The following is a 21,220-nucleotide window of genomic DNA, read 5'->3' on the forward strand; positions in this document are numbered from 1 at the left end:
CCATAACCATATATTTACGTTTTTTACAAATTGACAAGAGGATAATAAGATAGAATGTAATTTTCAGCTTTTTCATTATTAATTAATCAAAAATCAGAATCTCAGATTCTCTTTTCACAATGAGTTTGGATTTGATTCAGCAAAATATAGAGGATCTACATAGCAATAATTAAAGACCAAACAAAATAAAATCCTTGATCTTCTGAAGATGTGAATCCAAACTATTTATTGTTTGATCTGATCTTGTCTGAATTCCGACAGATGCTTTCAGTTTCTCTCTTACCAAATCTGAAGATTGAAAGGTTCTTGCTTAGCCCACAAGTTACAACAAGAATCAAAAACATCAATCAATTAATCATACTTTTCTCTCCATGAATAAACAAGAAAGAAAACCCAAGAGATCCCTAAAGCTATATCTCCAAGAGCTTGCTTAGGCCATTCATAAGCAAGATCCTCAATCTTCCACTCAAACAAAACCCTCCAAGAAGCCATCAACACGTAGAGAATCACAGACCCTCCAGCGAAGAAGCTATGAAACTCTCTGTCTTTAACGAAAGATACCATGAACAGTATCAAACCAATAGCAAAGAGAAGCAAACCGGAAAAAGACTGAGATATCTGAATGAGTAGCTCATCGTGCGGCGTTGATCCTTTGAGTTTGCTAGCGATCTCACTTCCTGGTCCGAAGATGGAAGCTTTCTCTGTGTAGAACATCATTAGGGTTCCGCTTGTTAGAGCGATGACTGAGTGGAGTATACAGATTACACGAAAGAGAGATGGGTTCATTGAAGCTGATGTAGTCATGGAGAAGAAGATGAATGAACGAAAAGAGAGAGGTATGGACTTTGGCTTTTGGGAGGAGAGATGATCTGATTTGGAGATTTGGACTTTGATAGATTCCATGATTTTGATTTCTTTAATCTTATATATATAAACTCTTTACTATTTTAAATATAATTTTAAGTTTCTTGGGTTGATGTGGGTCACTCTTTGGACAATTTCGTTTCTTTCTTCTAGAAAAGCTAGACAATTCCCAATCCCACGTCCTAACTAAGTCTTGATTATGATTTAAATTATTAAAATGTGTAATTAATTATTTTCTATGATAGAAAGAAAAGATAGGATTGCAATTTTATATTATTCTTTTCCTGAAATTTGAGGTGGAGAAATAATTGAAAGATTCTTGGCAAAAATACAAAATAAAAATAATTGAAAGAAATAAATATAGGTGGGGTCCAAGAACGCATGGGCATGGACTCGGCTCTTGGAGTTATATGATACTCCATAACTTTTTGTTCTAATTAATAGATTTTTAAAATTTCCCATATAATAAAATAAATTTTAATTGTAGCAACTTATTTTTGTGATTACTAATTTCTGTAGTTTTAAACTAATAGTAATTTAATACTTATTATTTTGAAGTTTACTAGGTATAAACATATCATTACTTAATAAATTAATTAAATTTTCAAAAAGATACTTCTTTAAAAAAAAAATTAAAACATTTGTATGTTTATTATTCAAGAGATTATTGATGCAGAGTTTGGACTTGCACTTTTTGTAATATCTTTTCTTTTATTGAAATATATTTTTGTGCAATAACATACATTACACCAATGGGAAAGCTACAAAATATCTAACTGAATCTGCCTTTCTTTATATGAATCTGAATTTTTTTTTCTTTGGCTTTGTGGAAATATTGGCTATAATAAAAACAAAAAGGTAAAACGTATTTTTTAGACATAATAGTTGAAGATAAGTAATTAATTATTTAAAATAAAGCAGGAAAAATGTTTGCATAAATAGCGCATTAAAGATTATCGGTTACATAATTAAAGTTTGATTAATGCCACGTGGAAAAGACTCCATGAGTACTACAATGACCCCACTTCGACGAAAATATCCACAGCCGACACCAATAAAAAAATGTCCCACCGGTTTAGTTTCGGTTTAATCTTCTACCGGTCTTAATTTCGGTTCAATGTTCTAACATTCATTCTCCTACATCAGAGGAACACAAAACTACTTCAACTAACATAAAAAGAAAATGGCCAAAGACTTGCCAGTTAATTTAGTTAAGACTGCAAAATTTCAAACTATACTTTAACTGTTATAATCAAAACAATAATAAAATTTTGCATTAAAAAAAATAAAATCTTACAAAAGAAAAGTGGAGAAATCTCTATCTCATGTTCCTTCCACCGGCTGAAACTTTCCGGTGACGCCTTTTTCCACGTTGTCCCGGAATCTTCTTCCCTCCGGTGGCTCTACCACCGACTGCTTTTCCACGTGGCAAAGTCAGTGGCTCGGGAAGAACCTTCGAAGAAGAAGAAGCTCGAGGAGGTTTCATGTTCATCAAAACGTCTCTATGATAAACCTGTCATCATCAAGAACACGCTAAGTCTCACTTTTTTCAGACAAAACAAACCAACTCTTTCAGTTGTGTCTTTTACCTGTTTTACAAAGTTGCGTCTTTCACAGTCCAGGAACATATTGATACTCCAATCCACTTTCTCTCTTATCTTGTCTCTAGCAATCGCAAAACTTAGTTGATCTCTTGAGGTAAACCGGTCTACTTCGTTGAACCAAACACACGTGAAGAGGTTTGTGATCGGTATGTGTTCTCTTATGATTGTACAACCTTCAGGAACATCTGCAAAACCATTCAAAAACATTCAACTAACACTTTCTACAATCTTCATATGCTTAAAACCCATTACCACTTGTTATTGGAAGCTTAGCATCAGTATAAGGTGTCAAGCCTTCCTTCTTGTAGAACTCTACTTGGTAATCAATTGATGCATTGTCGTATTTTCTTGCGGCTTTGTTCGCCTCAGCCTCCACAAACACATCAAAACGTCTGTAATGTCTCGACATTGCAATACTAGAGTTCGTTCTCCACAAGAACCTGAACATTTCAGAAGACAGATAAAGCTTGGCTGCTTTGGCCTGAACAAGCAATTTTAAATCACTCTATTTACTTTTCAAATTTACCTTTAAAATGACAATTTTCATAAATACCATAAATTTGTGATGAAAATAAATAAACTAACCATCCTAAATAATTTACAAATGTTTAGAAAATATATATAAAACTTTATAAACCCAACCCCACCCTCTAAATACTAAACTCTAAATATTAATCATAAAACGTTAAACCCAAATGTTAGAGAACTGAATATATTTTTGAAAAGTGGTATCTACTTTGTGGTATTTTAAGTAATTTCTCAAAAAAAAAAAAATCACTCTACTTACCTTTCAAGTATTTGGTATGGATCTACAACTAGCTGGAGCTTCGCATCAAGCCATATAGAGTACCTGATATTTGGGAATAATCTATGCAACAGAAGCTTCGGAATCTGTAAAAAAAATGCGTTAACGTATCACACAAGGAAACATACAAATCTTTGGCTAATCTATTCTCAAATCTTTCTCTAACCTTTCCATTGCGTCTTGCATCGGTGTAAGGAACGTTATGGACAACAATGATCCTCCACAACCCTACTCTCTTGTTATCATCTGAGTAACTCGAAGTGTTCTTAAGATATGAATGTGTTTCTTCGTCAATGAACATGTAAAAAGGGATGTTGTTCCTTGCCATTTCACTGATGTTCACCGGTTCTTGAATTATATCGTACTTTCCTGATAAATAAAAAGCAAGAAAAATGGATACTTTGCTCTTAAAAATATTATTTATAAATTGAATACCCCCGAAAATTCAATTACCCCGATATTTTTTAACCGAAATATTAAAAATTATCTGAATTATCCGATATTACCCGATATTTAAATTGAAACACCCGAATTATTTGATGTTTTCACCTATATTATCTGAAATTACCTGAAAACCCAGAACCGAACTAGAACCGAATTGTATGAGAATTTTTTTTTGGACATTAGTCATTTCCCAGCTTTGCTACCCAAACCGAAACTCAAATAGCCGAACTAAATTTTGTAAATACCCGAATTGATCCTAAATTTCTAGAACCGAAATACCCAACGAAAGCCGAGGCCTAGTCTAAACAATATGTGTTTACCAAATATAGCTGAAGCAACAATCACATCATGGAACTGGTCCAGCTCAGGAAGGATATCTTCATCAATTTCAAATCCGGTTTGATGTACCGGTTTTGTCCCTTTGACAAACCTGCAGCAAAAAAAAAACAGGGATAAGAAAAGTAAAGCTTGATGACTGGAGAAGAACATGGAGTCAAGCCCATGAAGCTTACCCGCAGTGCACTGTCATGGACTCTTTTATGTCAAAGGAGTTAGTCCTATCTTCAAGAGAAGGATAACCTCCAAACTCAGAGCCTCCTTGACCTTCTTCTTCACGCTTTACAGGACTCTCCTCATGGACATATGTCAAATTCTTGAGCACAGGAGATTCAAATGGATGCTTTGGCATATGAGCTAAGGCCTCTTCTGGAGATAGATAGCATACAGGACACGCTGAACATAATTACAAGAGCAAAAGGGTAAATGCAAATTCCTGTAGAAGCATAGCAGAGAGAGACAAAAAAAGGCTTACGGCGTGGTCCAGGCCTTCTGAGTCCAGGTGGAGGAGGAGGAGGAAATGAAAAACTATCGCATGGATGGTGGTGGGATGGAGGAGGATGGATGATGTCTACATCACTTCCTCTAATGCCATCATCATTAGAGTTTTCAGTATAGAAAGAACTCAACTCTCTACTTAATGGTGTTTGGTTGCTAACAAAATCCATCGTCTCAATACTCTGGTGAATGATTGGACTATTACTCTCTGTTGTAATCACAATGCAAACATTAGCCATTATGAGACTCCAATATCTAAATCAAAGCCCCATTGAAGAATAAAATAAATAAATATTACCTTTGTTGATAGTGTAGGAACCCAAGATGAAGACAACAAAAGCAAGGCTGAGAAGGAGCAGCATTGCGAAACGTCTGCGTCCTAAGTACCAGCAGCATAAGAAGGAGAGAGATCTCTCCTTCTCTTTAGAATTTGAAGTGAGCATTGTTGCAGCATTATCTCTTAAACCCTTTAGATAGAAGAACTCTCATTTCGAAAAAGAACCAAACTTTTTTTTTTCTCACAAACTGCAAAAGACATTATAAAGAAACCTTTGTTGTTATTACCAAAACAGGGTTCGACAAAGACTTGCATTTGCAACCGTAAAGGAACAAACTTTAATCACATTTCGATTCAATTGAAAGTGCCCATCAGATCACTGAGCCCACAAAATCAAAGAGATACCTTAACGGAATCGAGAAAAAGAGATTACCTTTTCGAATGAATGCTGCTTTGTTCTGCTAAATTCGTTTCTGGATTTTACGAAATTAATAAATAATTTTGGTGAATTGCGTCGCTAAATTTCACTGATCCCTTCGATCTGCGGAATACATTAAGTGCATATTTTGGATTTGCCAGCGATTCAGTGTATTTCCCTGATAATCCCGTAAATGTTTTTTTTTTCCAATATTAAAATCGTTTATACATGATGGTAAATTTGTATTGATAAATGATGGTAAATGTAAATTTTAACAATTAATTCAGTGGAGATGTTTTTGTTGAGCCTATAAACTTGATCGTTTATTATCCAAAAGAAACAAAAACGGTATGGTATGTCAATCTCCAAACATCCAAACATAGTCTCAAAGAGTAATTTTAATCACTAGAATTTATGTATTGCGGGTATGAAAAATTATTAATTAGCTTAATAACAACATTATGTCCCAAAACCCTAACTTAAGTTTATTTGAGAATATTTTTCTACATGCATCACAATTTTTTTTTCTTTCAAAAATCAAAGTCTTCCTTGAAATCTCCAAAATCACATTTTTTTTCCGTTTAAATAAAGAAAAGAAATTTATTACGTCTCTTTCTTTCAGTTGATTTTAAAAAGCATACACTATTATTGACCAAAAAAAAAAACCGACACTATTAAACTTTCATGATATCTATTGTTGTTTTACTTTTACATACGTTCAGCCAAAACTAATGTTAAACTTGGTTTACTACTACTCCATCTATTTCTACAAAATAATTTTTAAAAATAAAATGCTGTTTTAAAAGTATATTTTCTATGTTCTCTATGCATTTTTAGTTAATAATAGTAAATTGCAGAAAATTACAAAAATTATATATTGAATTTCCATTGGTTGAAAATTACAAATAATAGTTAATGATAAAATATCGTGTGTTTTAATCAAACTTAATATTTTCATTATGAGGTAAAACAGCAAAACATATAATCAAAACTTAATATTTTCATTAAGAGGTAAAACACCAAAACATACAAACAAAATGATTATGAAGATGATTGGACAGAGCTGTGGATGCTGTGCACAACTTCATTTCTTTCCAAAGCACCAAAACTAAAGTACGCAAGCTGTTATTTAATTTTTGAAACCTACAACTTTTTTTTTTTTTTTGTGAAATTGAAACCTGCAACCATAATGAATTCACTCTACAATATACGACTTTGCACAACCATTTTCCTAGAGCACTAGTTTAAGTGCTTTGAGAATTTTTTCTTTCTTTTGACAAATACTATCTTTTTTCTCTCTACTAATTATATAATGGTATATTTACAATATAGGCATATAAACTACTAGAATATTATAATTATTATGTAAAGATTATGTATAACATATAAATATAAATATAATTTTTACATTTAGTGATTAAATATCATATATGGAATATATATTTACACAATAACCTTTTATAGTTATACAATAATAGTTTATATTAATTTTATCAATTTAGTTTTAATTTTGAATCACAACTTAATATCTAGTCAGCTGCATATAACAACTGTTTAAAAAAAAATCATAATCGAATTTTGATAATTATATTAAAAAATCTATAATTTAAACTATATATTAAAAAATCTTAATCTACAATTCAAAACATACAGCTTAGATTCTACGACAAAAAAATCTAAAGTTACAGTGCTAAAAACTACTGCTTACACTCTACAGCAAAATATCTAAAACTACAGCATTAACCTATCAGAATTATCCTACGTTAGGTTTAACTATAACGAAGTTAGATTGCACACTGCGTTTAGATAACTGAAAAGTAAAGGATAAAGAGAAATTTATAAGTTCATAGACTTTTATTTTATATTTTAGTTCATAGTATTACACATTTCTTAAATAACTCACTTGCATATCACTTTATCCATTTATAAAACAGGACAGCTTGATGTGGCTTATCAGTATATCCATAAATACCATTTCCCACAGCTTTCCATGTGCACTTGTTACATCTATCGGAATCTCTAGACGCATCATAAAGGTCAAATATGCCTTTCTTTATTTTTCCATGGCTAAATCCACAGAAAAAGAGTGTAGTCTTCTGAAGACCAATACGAACTCTGTATTCATATAATCCACCCTTGTTAACAACGCGAAAACCTATATCTTTGTCCCCTGATTTACAATGGACTCCCATGGAAAAGTTATTACAATTATAAATTGAGAGCGTCGCATAACTGACAAAAATTCCATCTGGTTGCAAAGGTTCAGAACTGTTAAAAGATGCCACCGTTATGGAGATAGTAGTAAGTATGGAGCATAGAATATATATGAAGTTTCTTTTAGGTGAGTTCATCTTGAAGATTTGTTTATGGTTATTGCCTATTCAAGAATTCATAGTTTATATTTGATAAAAATAATAATAATTAAAGGTCACTTTTAGAAAGTATGATATACGTTGGTTTATTTTGAATCACTTATAACAGTCAAAAGCTACTATAAATATACTTTAGTAAGTAAAAGGAGGAATGTATAATTAATGTTAGTTTATTTTGAGTAATTTAAATTAGTCAAAAGTTCCTAAAAAGTTGAGATTGTGTAGTAAAAAGAAGAAAAGGTCATCAAATAAATCCATGCGTAATAGAAATAGCCAGAATACTTTCCCAAAATAACTTTTTCAGAATTTAAAATAATTTATAGTTTTATATTTTCTAAATTTACTAAATTAAAATTTTACCTATACAAATAAATTATATTTAATAATATTTTTCATTGCAGTAAATAAAAACATACCATAATATAACATTGAAGATATCATATGAATTTTCAAAAACAAGAAAAAGGTTGGCTCGAAATACATTCTAAACAACACAAATTCTTCTGTTTAAGCTTGCTACCAACCAATACAACATGTGGTTACACGTAGAGAATCATATGTTCTTCGAACCAATCACAAATCCAACAAACCATAAGTGACCCGTTTGGTACTCTCTTTATTGTACACTAGATGAATGTTTATTGGTGTACTTATAGATTCTTTTAATATAAATTTTCACAACTTTATAAACAAGTAATATTTTCTTAAATTTCATCATCCATTGGTGTACATAATTTAAATCGTTGATAACATGATGATGCAATATTAAACGAAACTGAAACATTTGATAACATGAGTATCATCTTAGTGACATCTATGTTTAGCAATCCTTTGTGCATCTTAGTGACAAACTCAAACAAAGTCGTTTAAAACTTTAAATCCCAAAAAGCATTATTGACACATACTATAGACTATAGAGAAATACTACAGACAGTGTTAGATCGTTGGACAAACCTTTATGCATCATCTGGCAACTGGCATGTTGAACTAAAACTATCTTTTACCAAAAAAAAACTAAAACTATCTTCAATGTATTTCTTATTTTGTTTCTCTTAAAATAGAAAATCGCTAAAATAAAAATAAAAAATAAAAATGAAAATAGAAAATCGCTAAAATAAAAATGAACCTTGCTTCCAGATATTTATTGATGATAGCAATATTTTAAATATAGAGTTAAAATAAAGATTGAAAAATAATATTATCTATTTTAAAGGAAAAAAAATAAAAAAATGGATTGGAATGGATTTAAATTTAAATATCATTATAGAGATAAAAATAATATTGGTTGGAGATGCTTTCATCTCTATTTTGTGAACGTTTCAATATTTTATGTTCTGTTTTGAACTTGAACAAAACAAAAACTCTGTTTTCCCGTTTATGAAATCTTTTTAACCAACTTTGGTAAATAAGATTTAACTTTCATTAAAGTTCTGACAACTTTTTGATGTAGAAGTATTCTGTTATGTTCTTCGGTTTTTTATTTTTTACAAGCTGAAGCAGTAACTTAAACGTTGAGCGTTATGGATGGGAATTCTTGGTCACTCTCGGCTGCCAGGTCTAATAATCATCTTCAACTGATCATCCTACTTGGATTGTCAATGATACAACCCAGAAAAGTTTCATATTGAAATTGACTGATAAGGTCTGGAGGTGTTACGTGAGGAGGAAGAGGAAGGAGATAGAGAAGGGATTAAGTGCTGGGAGTCTGAAAGATAAACAGAGTGCTGACGTGGAAGAGAAGTTGGAGGAAGTTTGAGAAGTTTGTTACGATTCTGTTATGGCCGTTGGGCCTATTAGCTTACTATAAATACTAGATTCTTGTACTGTAGTGGGTGGGCTTTTATCACATTGGTAAAAGGAGGATTGAGTGTAGAACTCTATTCTTTGGGCTCTACTACGGGGAGTGTCCGTAGAGAGAAGGTATACGGTACAAATACGATCTTTTATACGAGTAAAGCCTTATCATTTGGTGCGGTGAGCTCGTTCGAACATCGCGACGGTGAAACGATCGAAATGGCGGAGTTTCGACGGGAGGAAGCATTACAGAGGCTCGGGGAGATAGATGATACGGTGGCGAATCACGAAGAGCAGTTTGAGATCATCCGCGGAGGTTACGATCGCGTCGTTAAATCAAATTCGGTGATGGAGAGGCGACTTGACGAGCTCGTCATTCGATTTCAATCAGTAGGAGGCCGTATCACTTCGATCGAAGAGACGATGAAAGCAATCTTGCGCAACCTCGAGAAACGACCAATCGATTCTCCGATCATCGATTCTGCACAGCATCCGATCAACTATGATCCTCAGGTACATCCTTCTACCTCAGAACCTTACCGGATGGTACGAGATCTAGGTTATCAGCAATTAGATCAAGGAGTAGAAAGTCGAAGAGGTTTGTTTAAGAAAGTCGAGATGCCAGTGTTCAGTGGTGAGAATCCTTACGGATGGATTACGAGATCAGAAAGGTATTTCGCGTAACGAGATATGATCCAGAGGCTCGTTTGGAATTGGTATCTTTGTGTCTTGAAGACGATGCTCTGAGCTGGTTCAACTACGAAGTCGAGCATCGACCGTTTCATGATTGGGTCAAGTTCAAGAGGAGAATGCTAGCTCGTTTCGCAGATTCATTTGAGAAGACTCCGGGAAAGCCTTTTTTTGGGATTCAACAGACGGGTACTATTGCGGAATATGTCAGAGAATTTCAAGAATTGGCATCTCAAGTGCATGTAGCGGAAGAACAGAAGATTGATGTGTTTTTTAATGGATTGAAGAAAGAAATGAAAGAAGTGGTGAAAATGAAAGAGCCAAAGACCCTTCCGGATCATATTGAAGCTGTTATTAAGATGGAAGATAGTGAATTCTGCAGGTTGGTAGCAGCAAATAAACCTACCGAGAACAGAGTGATGAAACAGGGGGTCAACACCCAGTTCAGAACAGTTCAGACGACGGTTAATCAGCCTTGGAAGAGCAGACAGCCAAGTGTAGAGGCGGGTATTAAACCGGGAAATCAGAAACCACATGATAAGCCGCTATTTCCGTTGAAGCTATCTGATGAAGAGTATGAGTTTAAGAAGAAGAATGGGATATGTTTCAAATGCCCTGAGAAGTGGTCACAAACTCATCAATGCCGAAATAAACAACTTCAAGTCATGATTGTATATCAGGGTATGGAGTTGGAATTGAATGAGGAGGAATTCCAAGATGCTTCGAAACACTTGCAGGAGACCACAACAGAAGTAATTGAACTTTCGTTGCATTCGTTTATGGGGCGGTCTTCTCCTACAACAACGAAATTGGAGGTACGAATTGGGAAGTTAAAGGTGGTAGTGTTGATAGACAGTGGTGCGACGCACAATTTTATTTCACCGGCAACAGTTCAACGAGCACATCTCACATCTACAGTTTCAGATGACATGAAAGTAATGGTGGGAACGGGAATCACAGTGAGTGGGTCAGGAATTTGTAAAGCAGTGCAGCTACAACTTTAGACAGTGAGGGTCACTACAGACTTTGTGATTTTAGAGCCGGATTGTGCAGACATTATTCTGGGGGTGTAATGGCTGCGGACATTAGGGAAGTGTGAAGTGGATTGGGAACAACAAGAATTCTCTTTTACTACGAAGGAAGGCAGAGTCACTTTACATGGGGATCCGAATCTCCACAATCAGATGGGTCAGCTTCAGAAGGTGTTTGTTATGGGTCAGTGGAGTCATGAGGCGCAATTATTGAATGTGGATATGAACAACACGATTTCTATTCCTACACGCATTCAAGAGGTGTTGGAAAAGTTTGCTCAGGTATTCAGAGAACCAACGGCGTTACCGCCTCGTCGAGGATTCGAGCATTCTATCAGACTCTTGGAAGGGTCAGGAACAGTATCAGTGAGACCTTATAGATATCCGCACGCTCACATGGAAGCAATTGAGAAGATGGTTAAAGAGATGTTAGCTTCGGGCATAATCAGGAAGTGTAGAAGCCCTTTTGCAAGTCCAGTGTTGTTAGTAAAAAAAAAGACTGGAGAATGGAGGTTTTGCATTGATTACCGTGCATTGAACAAAGCAACAGTGGCCGATAAGTTTCATATACCAGTCATTGATCAATTACTAGATGAACTCAATGGAGCCAAAATATTCTCTAAACTAGATTTGAGATCGGGTTATCATCAAATACGGATGGAAGAAGCTGATATCGAGAAGACAACATTTAGAACACATGAAGGACATTATGAGTTCTTAGTGATGCCATTTGGCCTCACCAATGCCCCAGCTACCTTTCAAGCATTGATGAACGACATCTTTAAGCCGTTCCTCCGCAAGTTTGTGTTGGTTTTCTTCGATGATATATTGGTATACAGCAGATCAGACGAAGAGCACCGTGAGCACTTAACCCAAGTTTTACAGGTTCTCCAAGATAACAATTTGTTGGCAAATCGAAAGAAGTGCTTATTCGGTCAATCTCACGTGGATTATCTGGGACATATCATTTCTGCTGATGGTGTTGCTACAGACCCTGAGAAAACAAAATCAATGGAGTCATGGCCAATTCCAAAAACAGTCAAGGACCTTCGAGGATTTTTAGGCTTGACTGGATATTATAGAAAGTTCGTACGGAGCTATGGTGCTATTGCGCATCCACTAACATATCTTTTGAAGACTGACAGCTTCTGTTGGAACACGGTGACGCAGTCTGCTTTTGATCAATTGAAACGGGCTATGGTATCAGCACCAGTTTTAACCTTACCGAATTTTAAGGAAAAATTTTGTGTGGAAGCAGATGCTTCAGGGTTTGGATTGGGAGCAGTGTTGATGCAACAGCAAAAACCAATAGCCTATTTCAGTAAGGCCTTGTTAGAAAAGAAGCAGCAGAAACCTATTTACGAAAGAGAATTGATGGCAATAGTGATGGCAATTCAGAAGTGGAGGCATTATCTTTTGGGTCAAAAATTCGTGGTACACACAGACCAAAAGAGCCTGAAGATTTTACTGGATCAGAGATGAGTTTCGTTGGATTATCAGAAATGGCTTACCAAATTACTGGGGTATGATTTTGACATTGTGTACAAGGCAGGGATTGAGAACAAGGCAGCTGATGGGTTATCAAGAATTCAATGGACAGAACCTCAGAGTAATCAGCTTTGGTTGGGTGTAATCACAGTAACTTCAACGCTTCAGATGCAAGATGTGTTTCAGGAGGTTGATCAAGAAGAGACACTACAGGAGTTGGTGAAGAAAGTATTATTGGGCGAAGAAGTGAAACCGGGTTACACTGTAGTAGGGGGAAGATTGTTTTACAAACGCAGATTGGTTCTGTCTCGAAACTCAGCGTTTATTCCTTTAATTCTTAAAGAGTATCATGACAGTCTGGTGGGTGGACATTCGGGCACTTTGAAAACTATTAAAAGGATTCAGAGTCTATTTCACTGGACCAACATGAAGGCTGATATAAGGAAGTATGTTTCAGAATGCACGGTATGCCAGACACATAAATATTCAACGCTGAGCCCGGCTGGACTATTACAACCTATTCCTCCCCCATCTCAGATTTGGACAGAGCTTTCGATGGACTTTATTGAAGGATTACCTAAGTCTGAAGGCAAGAATGTGATCATGGTAGTGGTGGATAGATTGACAAAGTATAGCCACTTCCTAAGTTTGAAACATCCTTTCAATGCAACAACGGTAGCTGAGTTGTTTATCAGAGAAGTAGTGAGACTTCATGGCTTTCCGTCATCAATAATCTCCGACCGCGATCGCGTGTTCCTGAGTAAATTCTGGAAAGAATGTTTTCGACTGGCAGGGACAAAGCTAAAATTTAGTACAGCGTATCATCCTCAAAGTGATGGCCAAACTGAGGTCATCAATCGGTGCTTAGAAGCGTATTTGAGGTGTTTTACGTCTACTCATCCGAAGAAATGGCACAGTTATTTGTCATGGGCAGAGTATTGGTATAATACATCCTATCACACGTCTTTGGATGCGACACCATTCAAGTTGGTTTACGGCAGAGACCCTCCGGAGTTGCTTTGGTTTGAACATGGGTCTACAAGCAATTTTGAGTTGGAGCAGATGCTCAAAGACAGAGATGCTATGTTACTCGATGCGAAGGATCATTTGCTTAAAGCTCAAGCTAGGCTGAAAGATAATGCTGACAAACACCGACGTGAACTCGTTTTCACGGTGGGTTCTTTAGTATTTTTGAAGCTGAGGCCGTATAGGCAAACTTCATTAATGAAGAACTTCTGTCAAAAGCTTGCAGCAAAGTATTACGGTCCTTTTCCGGTAACTGAACACATTGGGGAAGTCGCATATCGTCTCCAGCTACCAGCGGAAAGTAAGATTCATCCTGTGTTCCATGTATCACAGTTAAAACCGGTTTTAGGGATGGGTCACACAGTTTCAACACTTCCGACGTTAGTAGCAGAATCGGAGGACATGATTATTCATCCGGAACACTTGGTGGAGACTCGTTATGATGAAGATGGTCATTTGGAAACGTTGGTTCATTGGAAAGGACTTCCACAGCACGAGCGTTCTTGGATGCGTGTGCGTGATATTGCTCGTGAGTTTCCTTCCTTTGAGCTTGAGGACAAGCTCAGACTTATCGGGAGGGGGGGGGGGTTATTGATAAGGTCTGGAGGTGTTACGGGAGGAGGAAGAGGAAGGAGATAGAGAAGGGATTAAGTGCTGGGAGTTTGAAAGATAAACATAGTGCTGACGTGGAAGAGAAGTTGGAGGAAGTTTGAGAAGTTTGTTACAATTCTGTTATGGCCGTTGGGCCTATTAACTTACTATAAATACTAGATTCTTGTACTGTAGTGGGTGGGCTTTTATCACATTGGTAAAAGGAGGATTGAGTGTAGAACTCTATTCCTTGGGCTCTACTACGGAGAGTGTCCGTAGAGAGAAGGTATACGGTACAGATACGATCTTTTATACGAGTAAAGCCTTATCATTGACATGGGAGGCCATTCGGTATATTCCTCTCCATGCTACAACTACTTGGTTATACATTCTTAATAGAATCCGACTCTAGACCGTTTGGGGCCTTGACATTGATATAACCTGCCTCCTTTGTGGTACTGCAAATGAATCCGGGAACCACTTATTCTTTGACTGTCAATACTCTTCTGAAGTTTGGTCTCGTGTCTGCGCTAAACTCAATCATCATGCCCCCCTCCATGTTCATGGAATGCTACTCTTCTCAACCAGTCGTCCTTCCTCTGTTTCTAGCCGTTGACTCATCTCAGAGGCAAAAGTAGTATATGATCAAACCAAAAACTGATTGCCTGAAACTTTTTAACACGTCACAGTGTTAGTGGAAATAATGTAATTTTATTGATTTATCATGTAATAATATAAGTTAAAATAAACAAATTTTAAACAAATATATAAGTTAATCACTTATTAAATAACAAAAAATATAGATTTTTTACCGGAAAATAACTCTTCTCTTCGTCTTTTTTCCTTTCCAATTTTTATTTTTCTAACTATTAAGAGATTGGGTGAGCAACACCAATAATATTATAAGAGTTATTCTTGGGTTTAACCTCTAGGTTCACCAACCAATAAGATTTCATTATTTCAAATTCGATATTTTTTAAAAAATGAAACAAGATATTGTCAAGTTATATTATGTTTTAAAGATAAAAAAGTAAAAAAAAAAAATAGTAGTTACAGAAAAAAAAATTAAAAAATATATATTTTTAACGTCGTCAGCAAAACAAGTAAACTCTAAATCCTAATCCCTAAACTCTACATCTTAAACTCTTGGATAAACCATAAATCCTTGGGTAAACCATAAACCCTAAATAAAAACACTAAACACTAAAACTCTAAACCCTAAACCCTAAATCATAAACCCTAAAACCATGAGTGTTTTAGTGTTTAGTGATTTTGATTTAGAGTTTAAGATTTATCCTATAGTTTAGGGTCTACCCAAAGGTTTAGAGTTTAGGATTTAAGGTTTACGGATTAGAATTTAGGGTTCAATGTTTTGCTGAAGACGTTAATTTTTTTTTTTTTTGGTAATTATTACTTCTTTTTTTTACCTTTTAATTTTTTTAAAATAATATAATTTGACAATATTTTATTTCTTTTTTTAAAAGATGTCGAATATGAAATAACACAATCCTATTGGTTGGTGAACTTCGAGGTTAGGGGGTGAACCCAAGAATAAGTCATATTATAATAAACCCGTTAAATTTATTCTAGATCCGACTTTGTTTAAGATTTTCAAGTTTATAGAAATTAAATCTTTTTCAAATCATATTCTTTTTCAAACTATATAATATAAAATAGTTTAAATATCTATTTTTAAAATTAAATTAATTATATTTATTTTCTACATTAAAGTAAAAATGAAGACAAATTAGAGCAAAAACAATTTAGTTTTATTATTTTTAAATAAAAATAAAGTAAGATATTGTAGATATTCTAACCATAATTGGAGGTAAAATATAAGCGTGACAGGCGCATTAATAAAACGTGTTGCCTTTTTAAATTAACCAAAACGAGAAAAGAATATCCATATGACAGACAACCAAGTAGAAGATTTTCATGTATATCTTCATAATTAAATGTTTGAATAATTACATGGAGGCGGGGTGGAGGACCGTACCAATCCACTGTAAACTAATCTGTTTCTTTCTTCTTTCTACCACTCATAAAGTTCCATGTGCAGCATAAAAAGAAGACATTGTCTTGTGAACTTCGAAATCGTCTTTTGTCACCTATAATGCCATTATAATTCAATTTCACTGTCCTTTCTTTTTCACCATTACCATACTTTTCTTTTTAAAAGATAAAAAGTTCTCTCGATCTTTTCACCCTCACATAGTCGCATTATTACGACTTCCATCTTTATTAAAGCTCACCATCTTCACTTCCCAAAAAGAAAAAGGAGAACAAAGATGACGACCATGCAAACACTCTGCTTCATCACTCTCTTCATAGCTATCTTCACCTCTCAAACCACTTCTGCTTACAGATTCAAATTCAACCACTTCGGTAACAGCACCGATCTCTTCTCATTTCATGGTGACGCAGAGTATGGTCACGACACCGACGGCACGACCCGGTCCGGTTCTCTCTCATTGACCAAAGACAAAACTCCTTTCTCTCATGGTCGAGCCATTCTCATCAACCCAATCATATTCAAACCTCCCAACAACGCTTCTTCTGTTTACCCTTTCAAGACCTCTTTCACTTTCTCCATCACTCCACACAACACAAACCCTGCTCCTGGTCACGGTTTCGCCTTCCTCGTCGTCCCAAGTAACCAACATGCCGGTTCCGGTTTAGGCTTCCTAAGTCTCGTGAACCGAACCAGTAACGGTAATCCAAGTAACCATCTCTTTGCTGTTGAATTCGATGTGTTTCAGGACAAGTCTTTTAAAGACATCAACGATAACCATGTCGGAATCGACATTAATTCGGTCGACTCGGTGACTTCGGTTAAATCCGGTTATTGGGTTATGACAAGAAACGGTTGGTTGTTCAAAGATTTGAAGTTGAATAGTGGAGATAAGTACACGGCTTGGATCGAGTACAACAACAATTTAAAAGTGATCTCGGTTACGATCGGGTTCGCGCATTTGAAGAAACCGAACCGACCTTTGATTGAAGCGAAGTACGATCTCTCTAATGTGCTGCTCGAGAAGATGTACGCCGGTTTTGCCGGTTCAATGGGCCGTGGTGTTGAGCGTCACGAGATCTGGGACTGGACTTTCCAGAATTAATAAACCGGATTTATTCGATTTGAGATCGGTTTAAATCGGTTTTGCTTGGTTTGTTTTTGTTTTGTTTTGATAGCTTCGGTTAGTGGCTCCCGCTAATAATTGAAGTGAATAAATGCTCAAGGTGTCGGTTTCTAAATTTCAAAAATGAATACAACATTCTACCTAATGGCTAATACCAAAGACTTGAAATACCAAAATCAAAATCAAAATCAAAATTTGTATTTCTTTTTGTATACAACCCACTTCGGTAGAACCTAAAAGAACGAACCCAATACGAATCCATTAATAATAAACCGGGTTTACTCGGTTCAAATCGCTTATCGTTTGGTTTGCTTATGTTTTGATAGCTTCTGTAAGTGTGGCTCCCGCTACTAGTTGAAGTGAATAAATGCTCAAGTTATCAAGTTTTCAGACTTCAAAAACAAAAAATACTACGACACTCTACCTAATACCAAAGACATTTTTGTTTTTGAAACACACCAAAGACTTAAAAAACCAAAAAAAAATCGAAAATTTAGTTTCTTGTTGTACTGATGTTAAGTGTATTATAATACAAACACACATGGGTAGAACTTAAAAGAAAAACCAATAAGAATAGGTTTTCTCGAAAAAGCCCCATTAAATACGTTAATGTGTTTGGAATTTCATCCAGTTAATTTAGAGTCGGTTTATACAACTTTAAAAAAGAAAAAAAAATCGGCTATTGGCTATAAAGAAGACATATCTTGAAGATAGATTCATAATAAAACATAAGTCGGTATAAGATAAGGAATTTCATAGTTTATCTTATTATTACAGAATACTTAAACTTTATACAAATTTCTAGTCTTTTCTCTTATAATCAAACATTTGATTCCTCAGTAACAATTTGTGGAGTCTGTGGAAAATTATAAAGCAAAGTCTATATACAACTATTTATTAGCCATGCAAGGACATCTTCAATTCTCTCCATTAATTTTTCTAACCTTATTCCATCGTTATTAATCAAAAATACATTACTCCATTTTCTAATTTCCAATGAAGTAAAAAATTTAATTATTCAAAAGAAATAACATATATATATATATATATATATATATATATATATATATATATATATTATGTTTATATTTATTTATTACTCTGATTTACTGTAAATAGAATATAATTAGAGTAAACTTAATCTTTATTTTATTTTCAAGCTGATCAAATGTAAATAAAAAATAGAGTAATACAATAAAAATATTCTTAATTTTTTTGACCGAACTCCATTTTATACTATAAATTTTATTTTGGAATAAAGTTCCTTAACCATATCCATTTTTTAATTTCTTAATCATATCTATTTTTCTTAAATTTTAAAATAAAGTAAAAAGTGAAATTATTTTTAAATGAAACAATTGTATGTATTTCAGTATTTCTCTGTATTTACTCCTTACTTTATTTTAGAATAAAAAGTAAAGTAGTTAAAGTAAAAATGTAAAGTAGTTAAACTAGAATTTAATTCTATTTTAAATTTTATTATATTTTGGTTTATCAAAAGGAGCAAAGAATATGCCCATATGACAACAAATTAGAAGATCTCCATAATTTTAACTTGGAATCATTACGTGTGGTGGAGGGTACACCAACTCAGTGTAAACTTGCGTGTTTTTTTAAAAAATAAATTGTGTGTTTTTTTGTTATAAAATAATAAAAAAATCTATTTTTATTCGTAACCTTATATAGGAGATTACACCGTCATAGATAAATGGAAAGATTACAAATCATAATCTCTTGGTTATGAGCCATCCACAATCTGGTTCATAACACTTCTCCTTGGATGCCATAACCATTTAGAGCTTGTAATGTATTTTAATGTTGCCTCATTAAAACCTTACCAGAAAAACCCAATTGAGACAAAACCATGGTGAAGGAAAAAAAGTACAACACATATTACTCCCCCTGATTTGGACATTACTGAAAGTCCCTGGGACCTCTCCAATTTTCTGCAATCTGTGGGTGATGAAGATCTTGGGCAGAATATGCTTCGTCTTCGAACATGATAGTTGGTTCTTCTTTACCATTGGTCATGCCACAATCTGATCGAACATATTGAGTCATCGACCTCAAATACACACGAAATCTTGGATGATGTTGCTATGATATGCGTGTACCACCATGTGTAAAACATAACCTGTCTGAAAACAAATCAACAAAACTAGATAACTCCTCTTTGGGCTGGTTAGTATAAAATAAATCAAAATCAAAAGCTTCTTCATCGTCCTTCTTATGGACCAATCAGATCAGTGTCTAAAACAAGACTTATGCATCGTCCATCTCAGGACTAAATGGACTTCTTTATCGTCCACCTTTGGACTGAATGGATCAGTGTCCAAAACAAGTGATCTCACGTCCATGTACTAGATAATGGGTGAGACTGATCCATATTAAATCTCTTGAGTATCCTTTTATGTATATACTATTTGATGTACAAGGATTTCATTGTTAATGTACTCAAGCTGTAATCCCAAACAAAACTTTGTTTTCCAAGATCTTTTATCTCAAACTCTTTTTTGAGATATTCAACTGTTTGGAAAATTGTATCCAGAGGTTCCTAGGATATTCAGATCATATACTTTGATGATTATCAATATTGTTCTCGAGAACTTGCTTTACTTTCAGCTCAATACCCTCTAGTACTTTCATTATCCAGTGGACCATATAAATATGCAGTCATTACATCAATTTGCTGCAAGTCTAATTTTCTCTCTTATAAAACCAGACTTATGAGAAATCTAAAAGTAGTTGCATCCACCACATGGGAGTATGTCTCCTCATAATCTATTACTGGTCTTTGTGATAATCCTTGTGCAACATCAGCTTTATATCTCACGATTTCTATTCCTCACAAGATCCATTTATATCCACTGGTTTTAACATCATATGGCGTCTTAATCATATGGCCAAATACGCATTTTTTCTTTAAACTATTTAAACCCACGTTTCCATTCAATCCAATCTGTTCTACGAATGCGCACTCTTATATTGACGTGGGTTCATGATCCTCGCTTATATTCATAAATTCAAGTGCTACTTTGTATGCAAATAAATCATCTTATGTCGACATTCCTTATTGGTTCCATTATGTTCCAGACATGATATAATAGATTGAGATTCATTATTATCATGACCTTTAATACTTTGCAGCTTGGCGTCCCAAGCTACATTGTTTGGTACCTGTACCTTAGAGCCGGCCGGCCTTATCTCCATGTGTGGGATGGTTTCCTTAGTAACCTCGGATTTGGATTTTGATTATCATTCTCTGCACCTTTCTTTTGTTTCTGAGGATTCTTATCTTTTGGAACCTATTTGGTCTACCACGTTTCATATGTTGTCTAGACTCTGTAGCAACTTGACTGTGTCTCTTCTTGGACATCAAATTCGTTGGTGCTTTACAAGCTGGTTTATATATGACTTAGTCATTCTTTTTCGGGTCAGCAAATGTGTCTGGCATTTGATTAGCTAGCTTTGTAAATGTATAATCTTTGAACATTTATTTCACATTCTTTAGTCCGAGGATCTTGCCAAGACATTGATGGTTGATTCCATTCTATTTCTTTTACCATTCTTATACCAGCTTTATTGTTATTTTTTCTCCTCCTGGTCTTAAAATAATCCGTGTACCTGGCCTCAAATATAATCACCCATAGTTGGCTCAAAGTACTTTATTATTGTGGGAGAATCATTTCCAACATATATCCTTATCCTCCTTTTGAGGTCCCATCTTTGTTCTCTGTGGTGGAGCAATTAGTACATAGACAGCACATCCAAATGTCTTATGATGGGGTATGTATGGCTCATGACCCGTTAATAATTGTGATAGAGGATATCTATGCTCACTAAAT

General features: G+C 34.7%; 3 protein-coding genes across 4 annotated transcripts; 1 reads left to right on the top strand and 2 right to left on the bottom strand.

Annotated features, from left to right (window-relative positions):
* Positions 1-45: 45 nt before the first annotated feature.
* Positions 46-925, bottom strand: LOC106406668. Its single transcript, XM_013847367.3, has one exon. It carries the CDS (start codon positions 901-903, stop codon positions 352-354), a length of 552 nt encoding a protein of 183 aa, XP_013702821.1. The 5' UTR covers positions 904-925; the 3' UTR covers positions 46-351.
* An 824-nt stretch (positions 926-1,749) lies between these two features.
* LOC106403054 (probable hexosyltransferase MUCI70) lies at positions 1,750-5,443 on the bottom strand. 2 transcript variants are annotated; one of them, XM_013843895.3, is made up of 11 exons: positions 5,262-5,441; positions 4,850-5,076; positions 4,529-4,759; positions 4,230-4,449; positions 4,038-4,147; positions 3,440-3,642; positions 3,256-3,359; positions 2,721-2,908; positions 2,454-2,653; positions 2,162-2,377; positions 1,750-2,001 (listed from the first exon to the last, which is right to left on the bottom strand). In XM_013843895.3, exons 2-10 carry the CDS (start codon positions 4,992-4,994, stop codon positions 2,183-2,185), a joined length of 1,596 nt encoding a protein of 531 aa, XP_013699349.2. In that variant the 5' UTR covers positions 4,995-5,076; positions 5,262-5,441; the 3' UTR covers positions 1,750-2,001; positions 2,162-2,182. The 2 variants fall into 2 exon arrangements, with proteins under 2 accessions (XP_013699349.2, XP_022560330.2); XM_022704609.2 differs by having other exon boundaries at positions 1,750-2,377; positions 5,262-5,443.
* A 10,890-nt stretch (positions 5,444-16,333) lies between these two features.
* LOC106402475 (lectin-like protein At1g53070) lies at positions 16,334-17,527 on the top strand. Its single transcript, XM_013843224.3, has one exon. It carries the CDS (start codon positions 16,527-16,529, stop codon positions 17,352-17,354), a length of 828 nt encoding a protein of 275 aa, XP_013698678.1. The 5' UTR covers positions 16,334-16,526; the 3' UTR covers positions 17,355-17,527.
* The last annotated feature ends 3,693 nt before the right edge of the window (positions 17,528-21,220 follow it).

The sequence above is a fragment of the Brassica napus genome, chromosome C6 (genome assembly GCF_020379485.1).
Source record: "Brassica napus cultivar Da-Ae chromosome C6, Da-Ae, whole genome shotgun sequence".
NCBI classification, from domain to species: Eukaryota; Viridiplantae; Streptophyta; class Magnoliopsida; order Brassicales; family Brassicaceae; genus Brassica; species Brassica napus.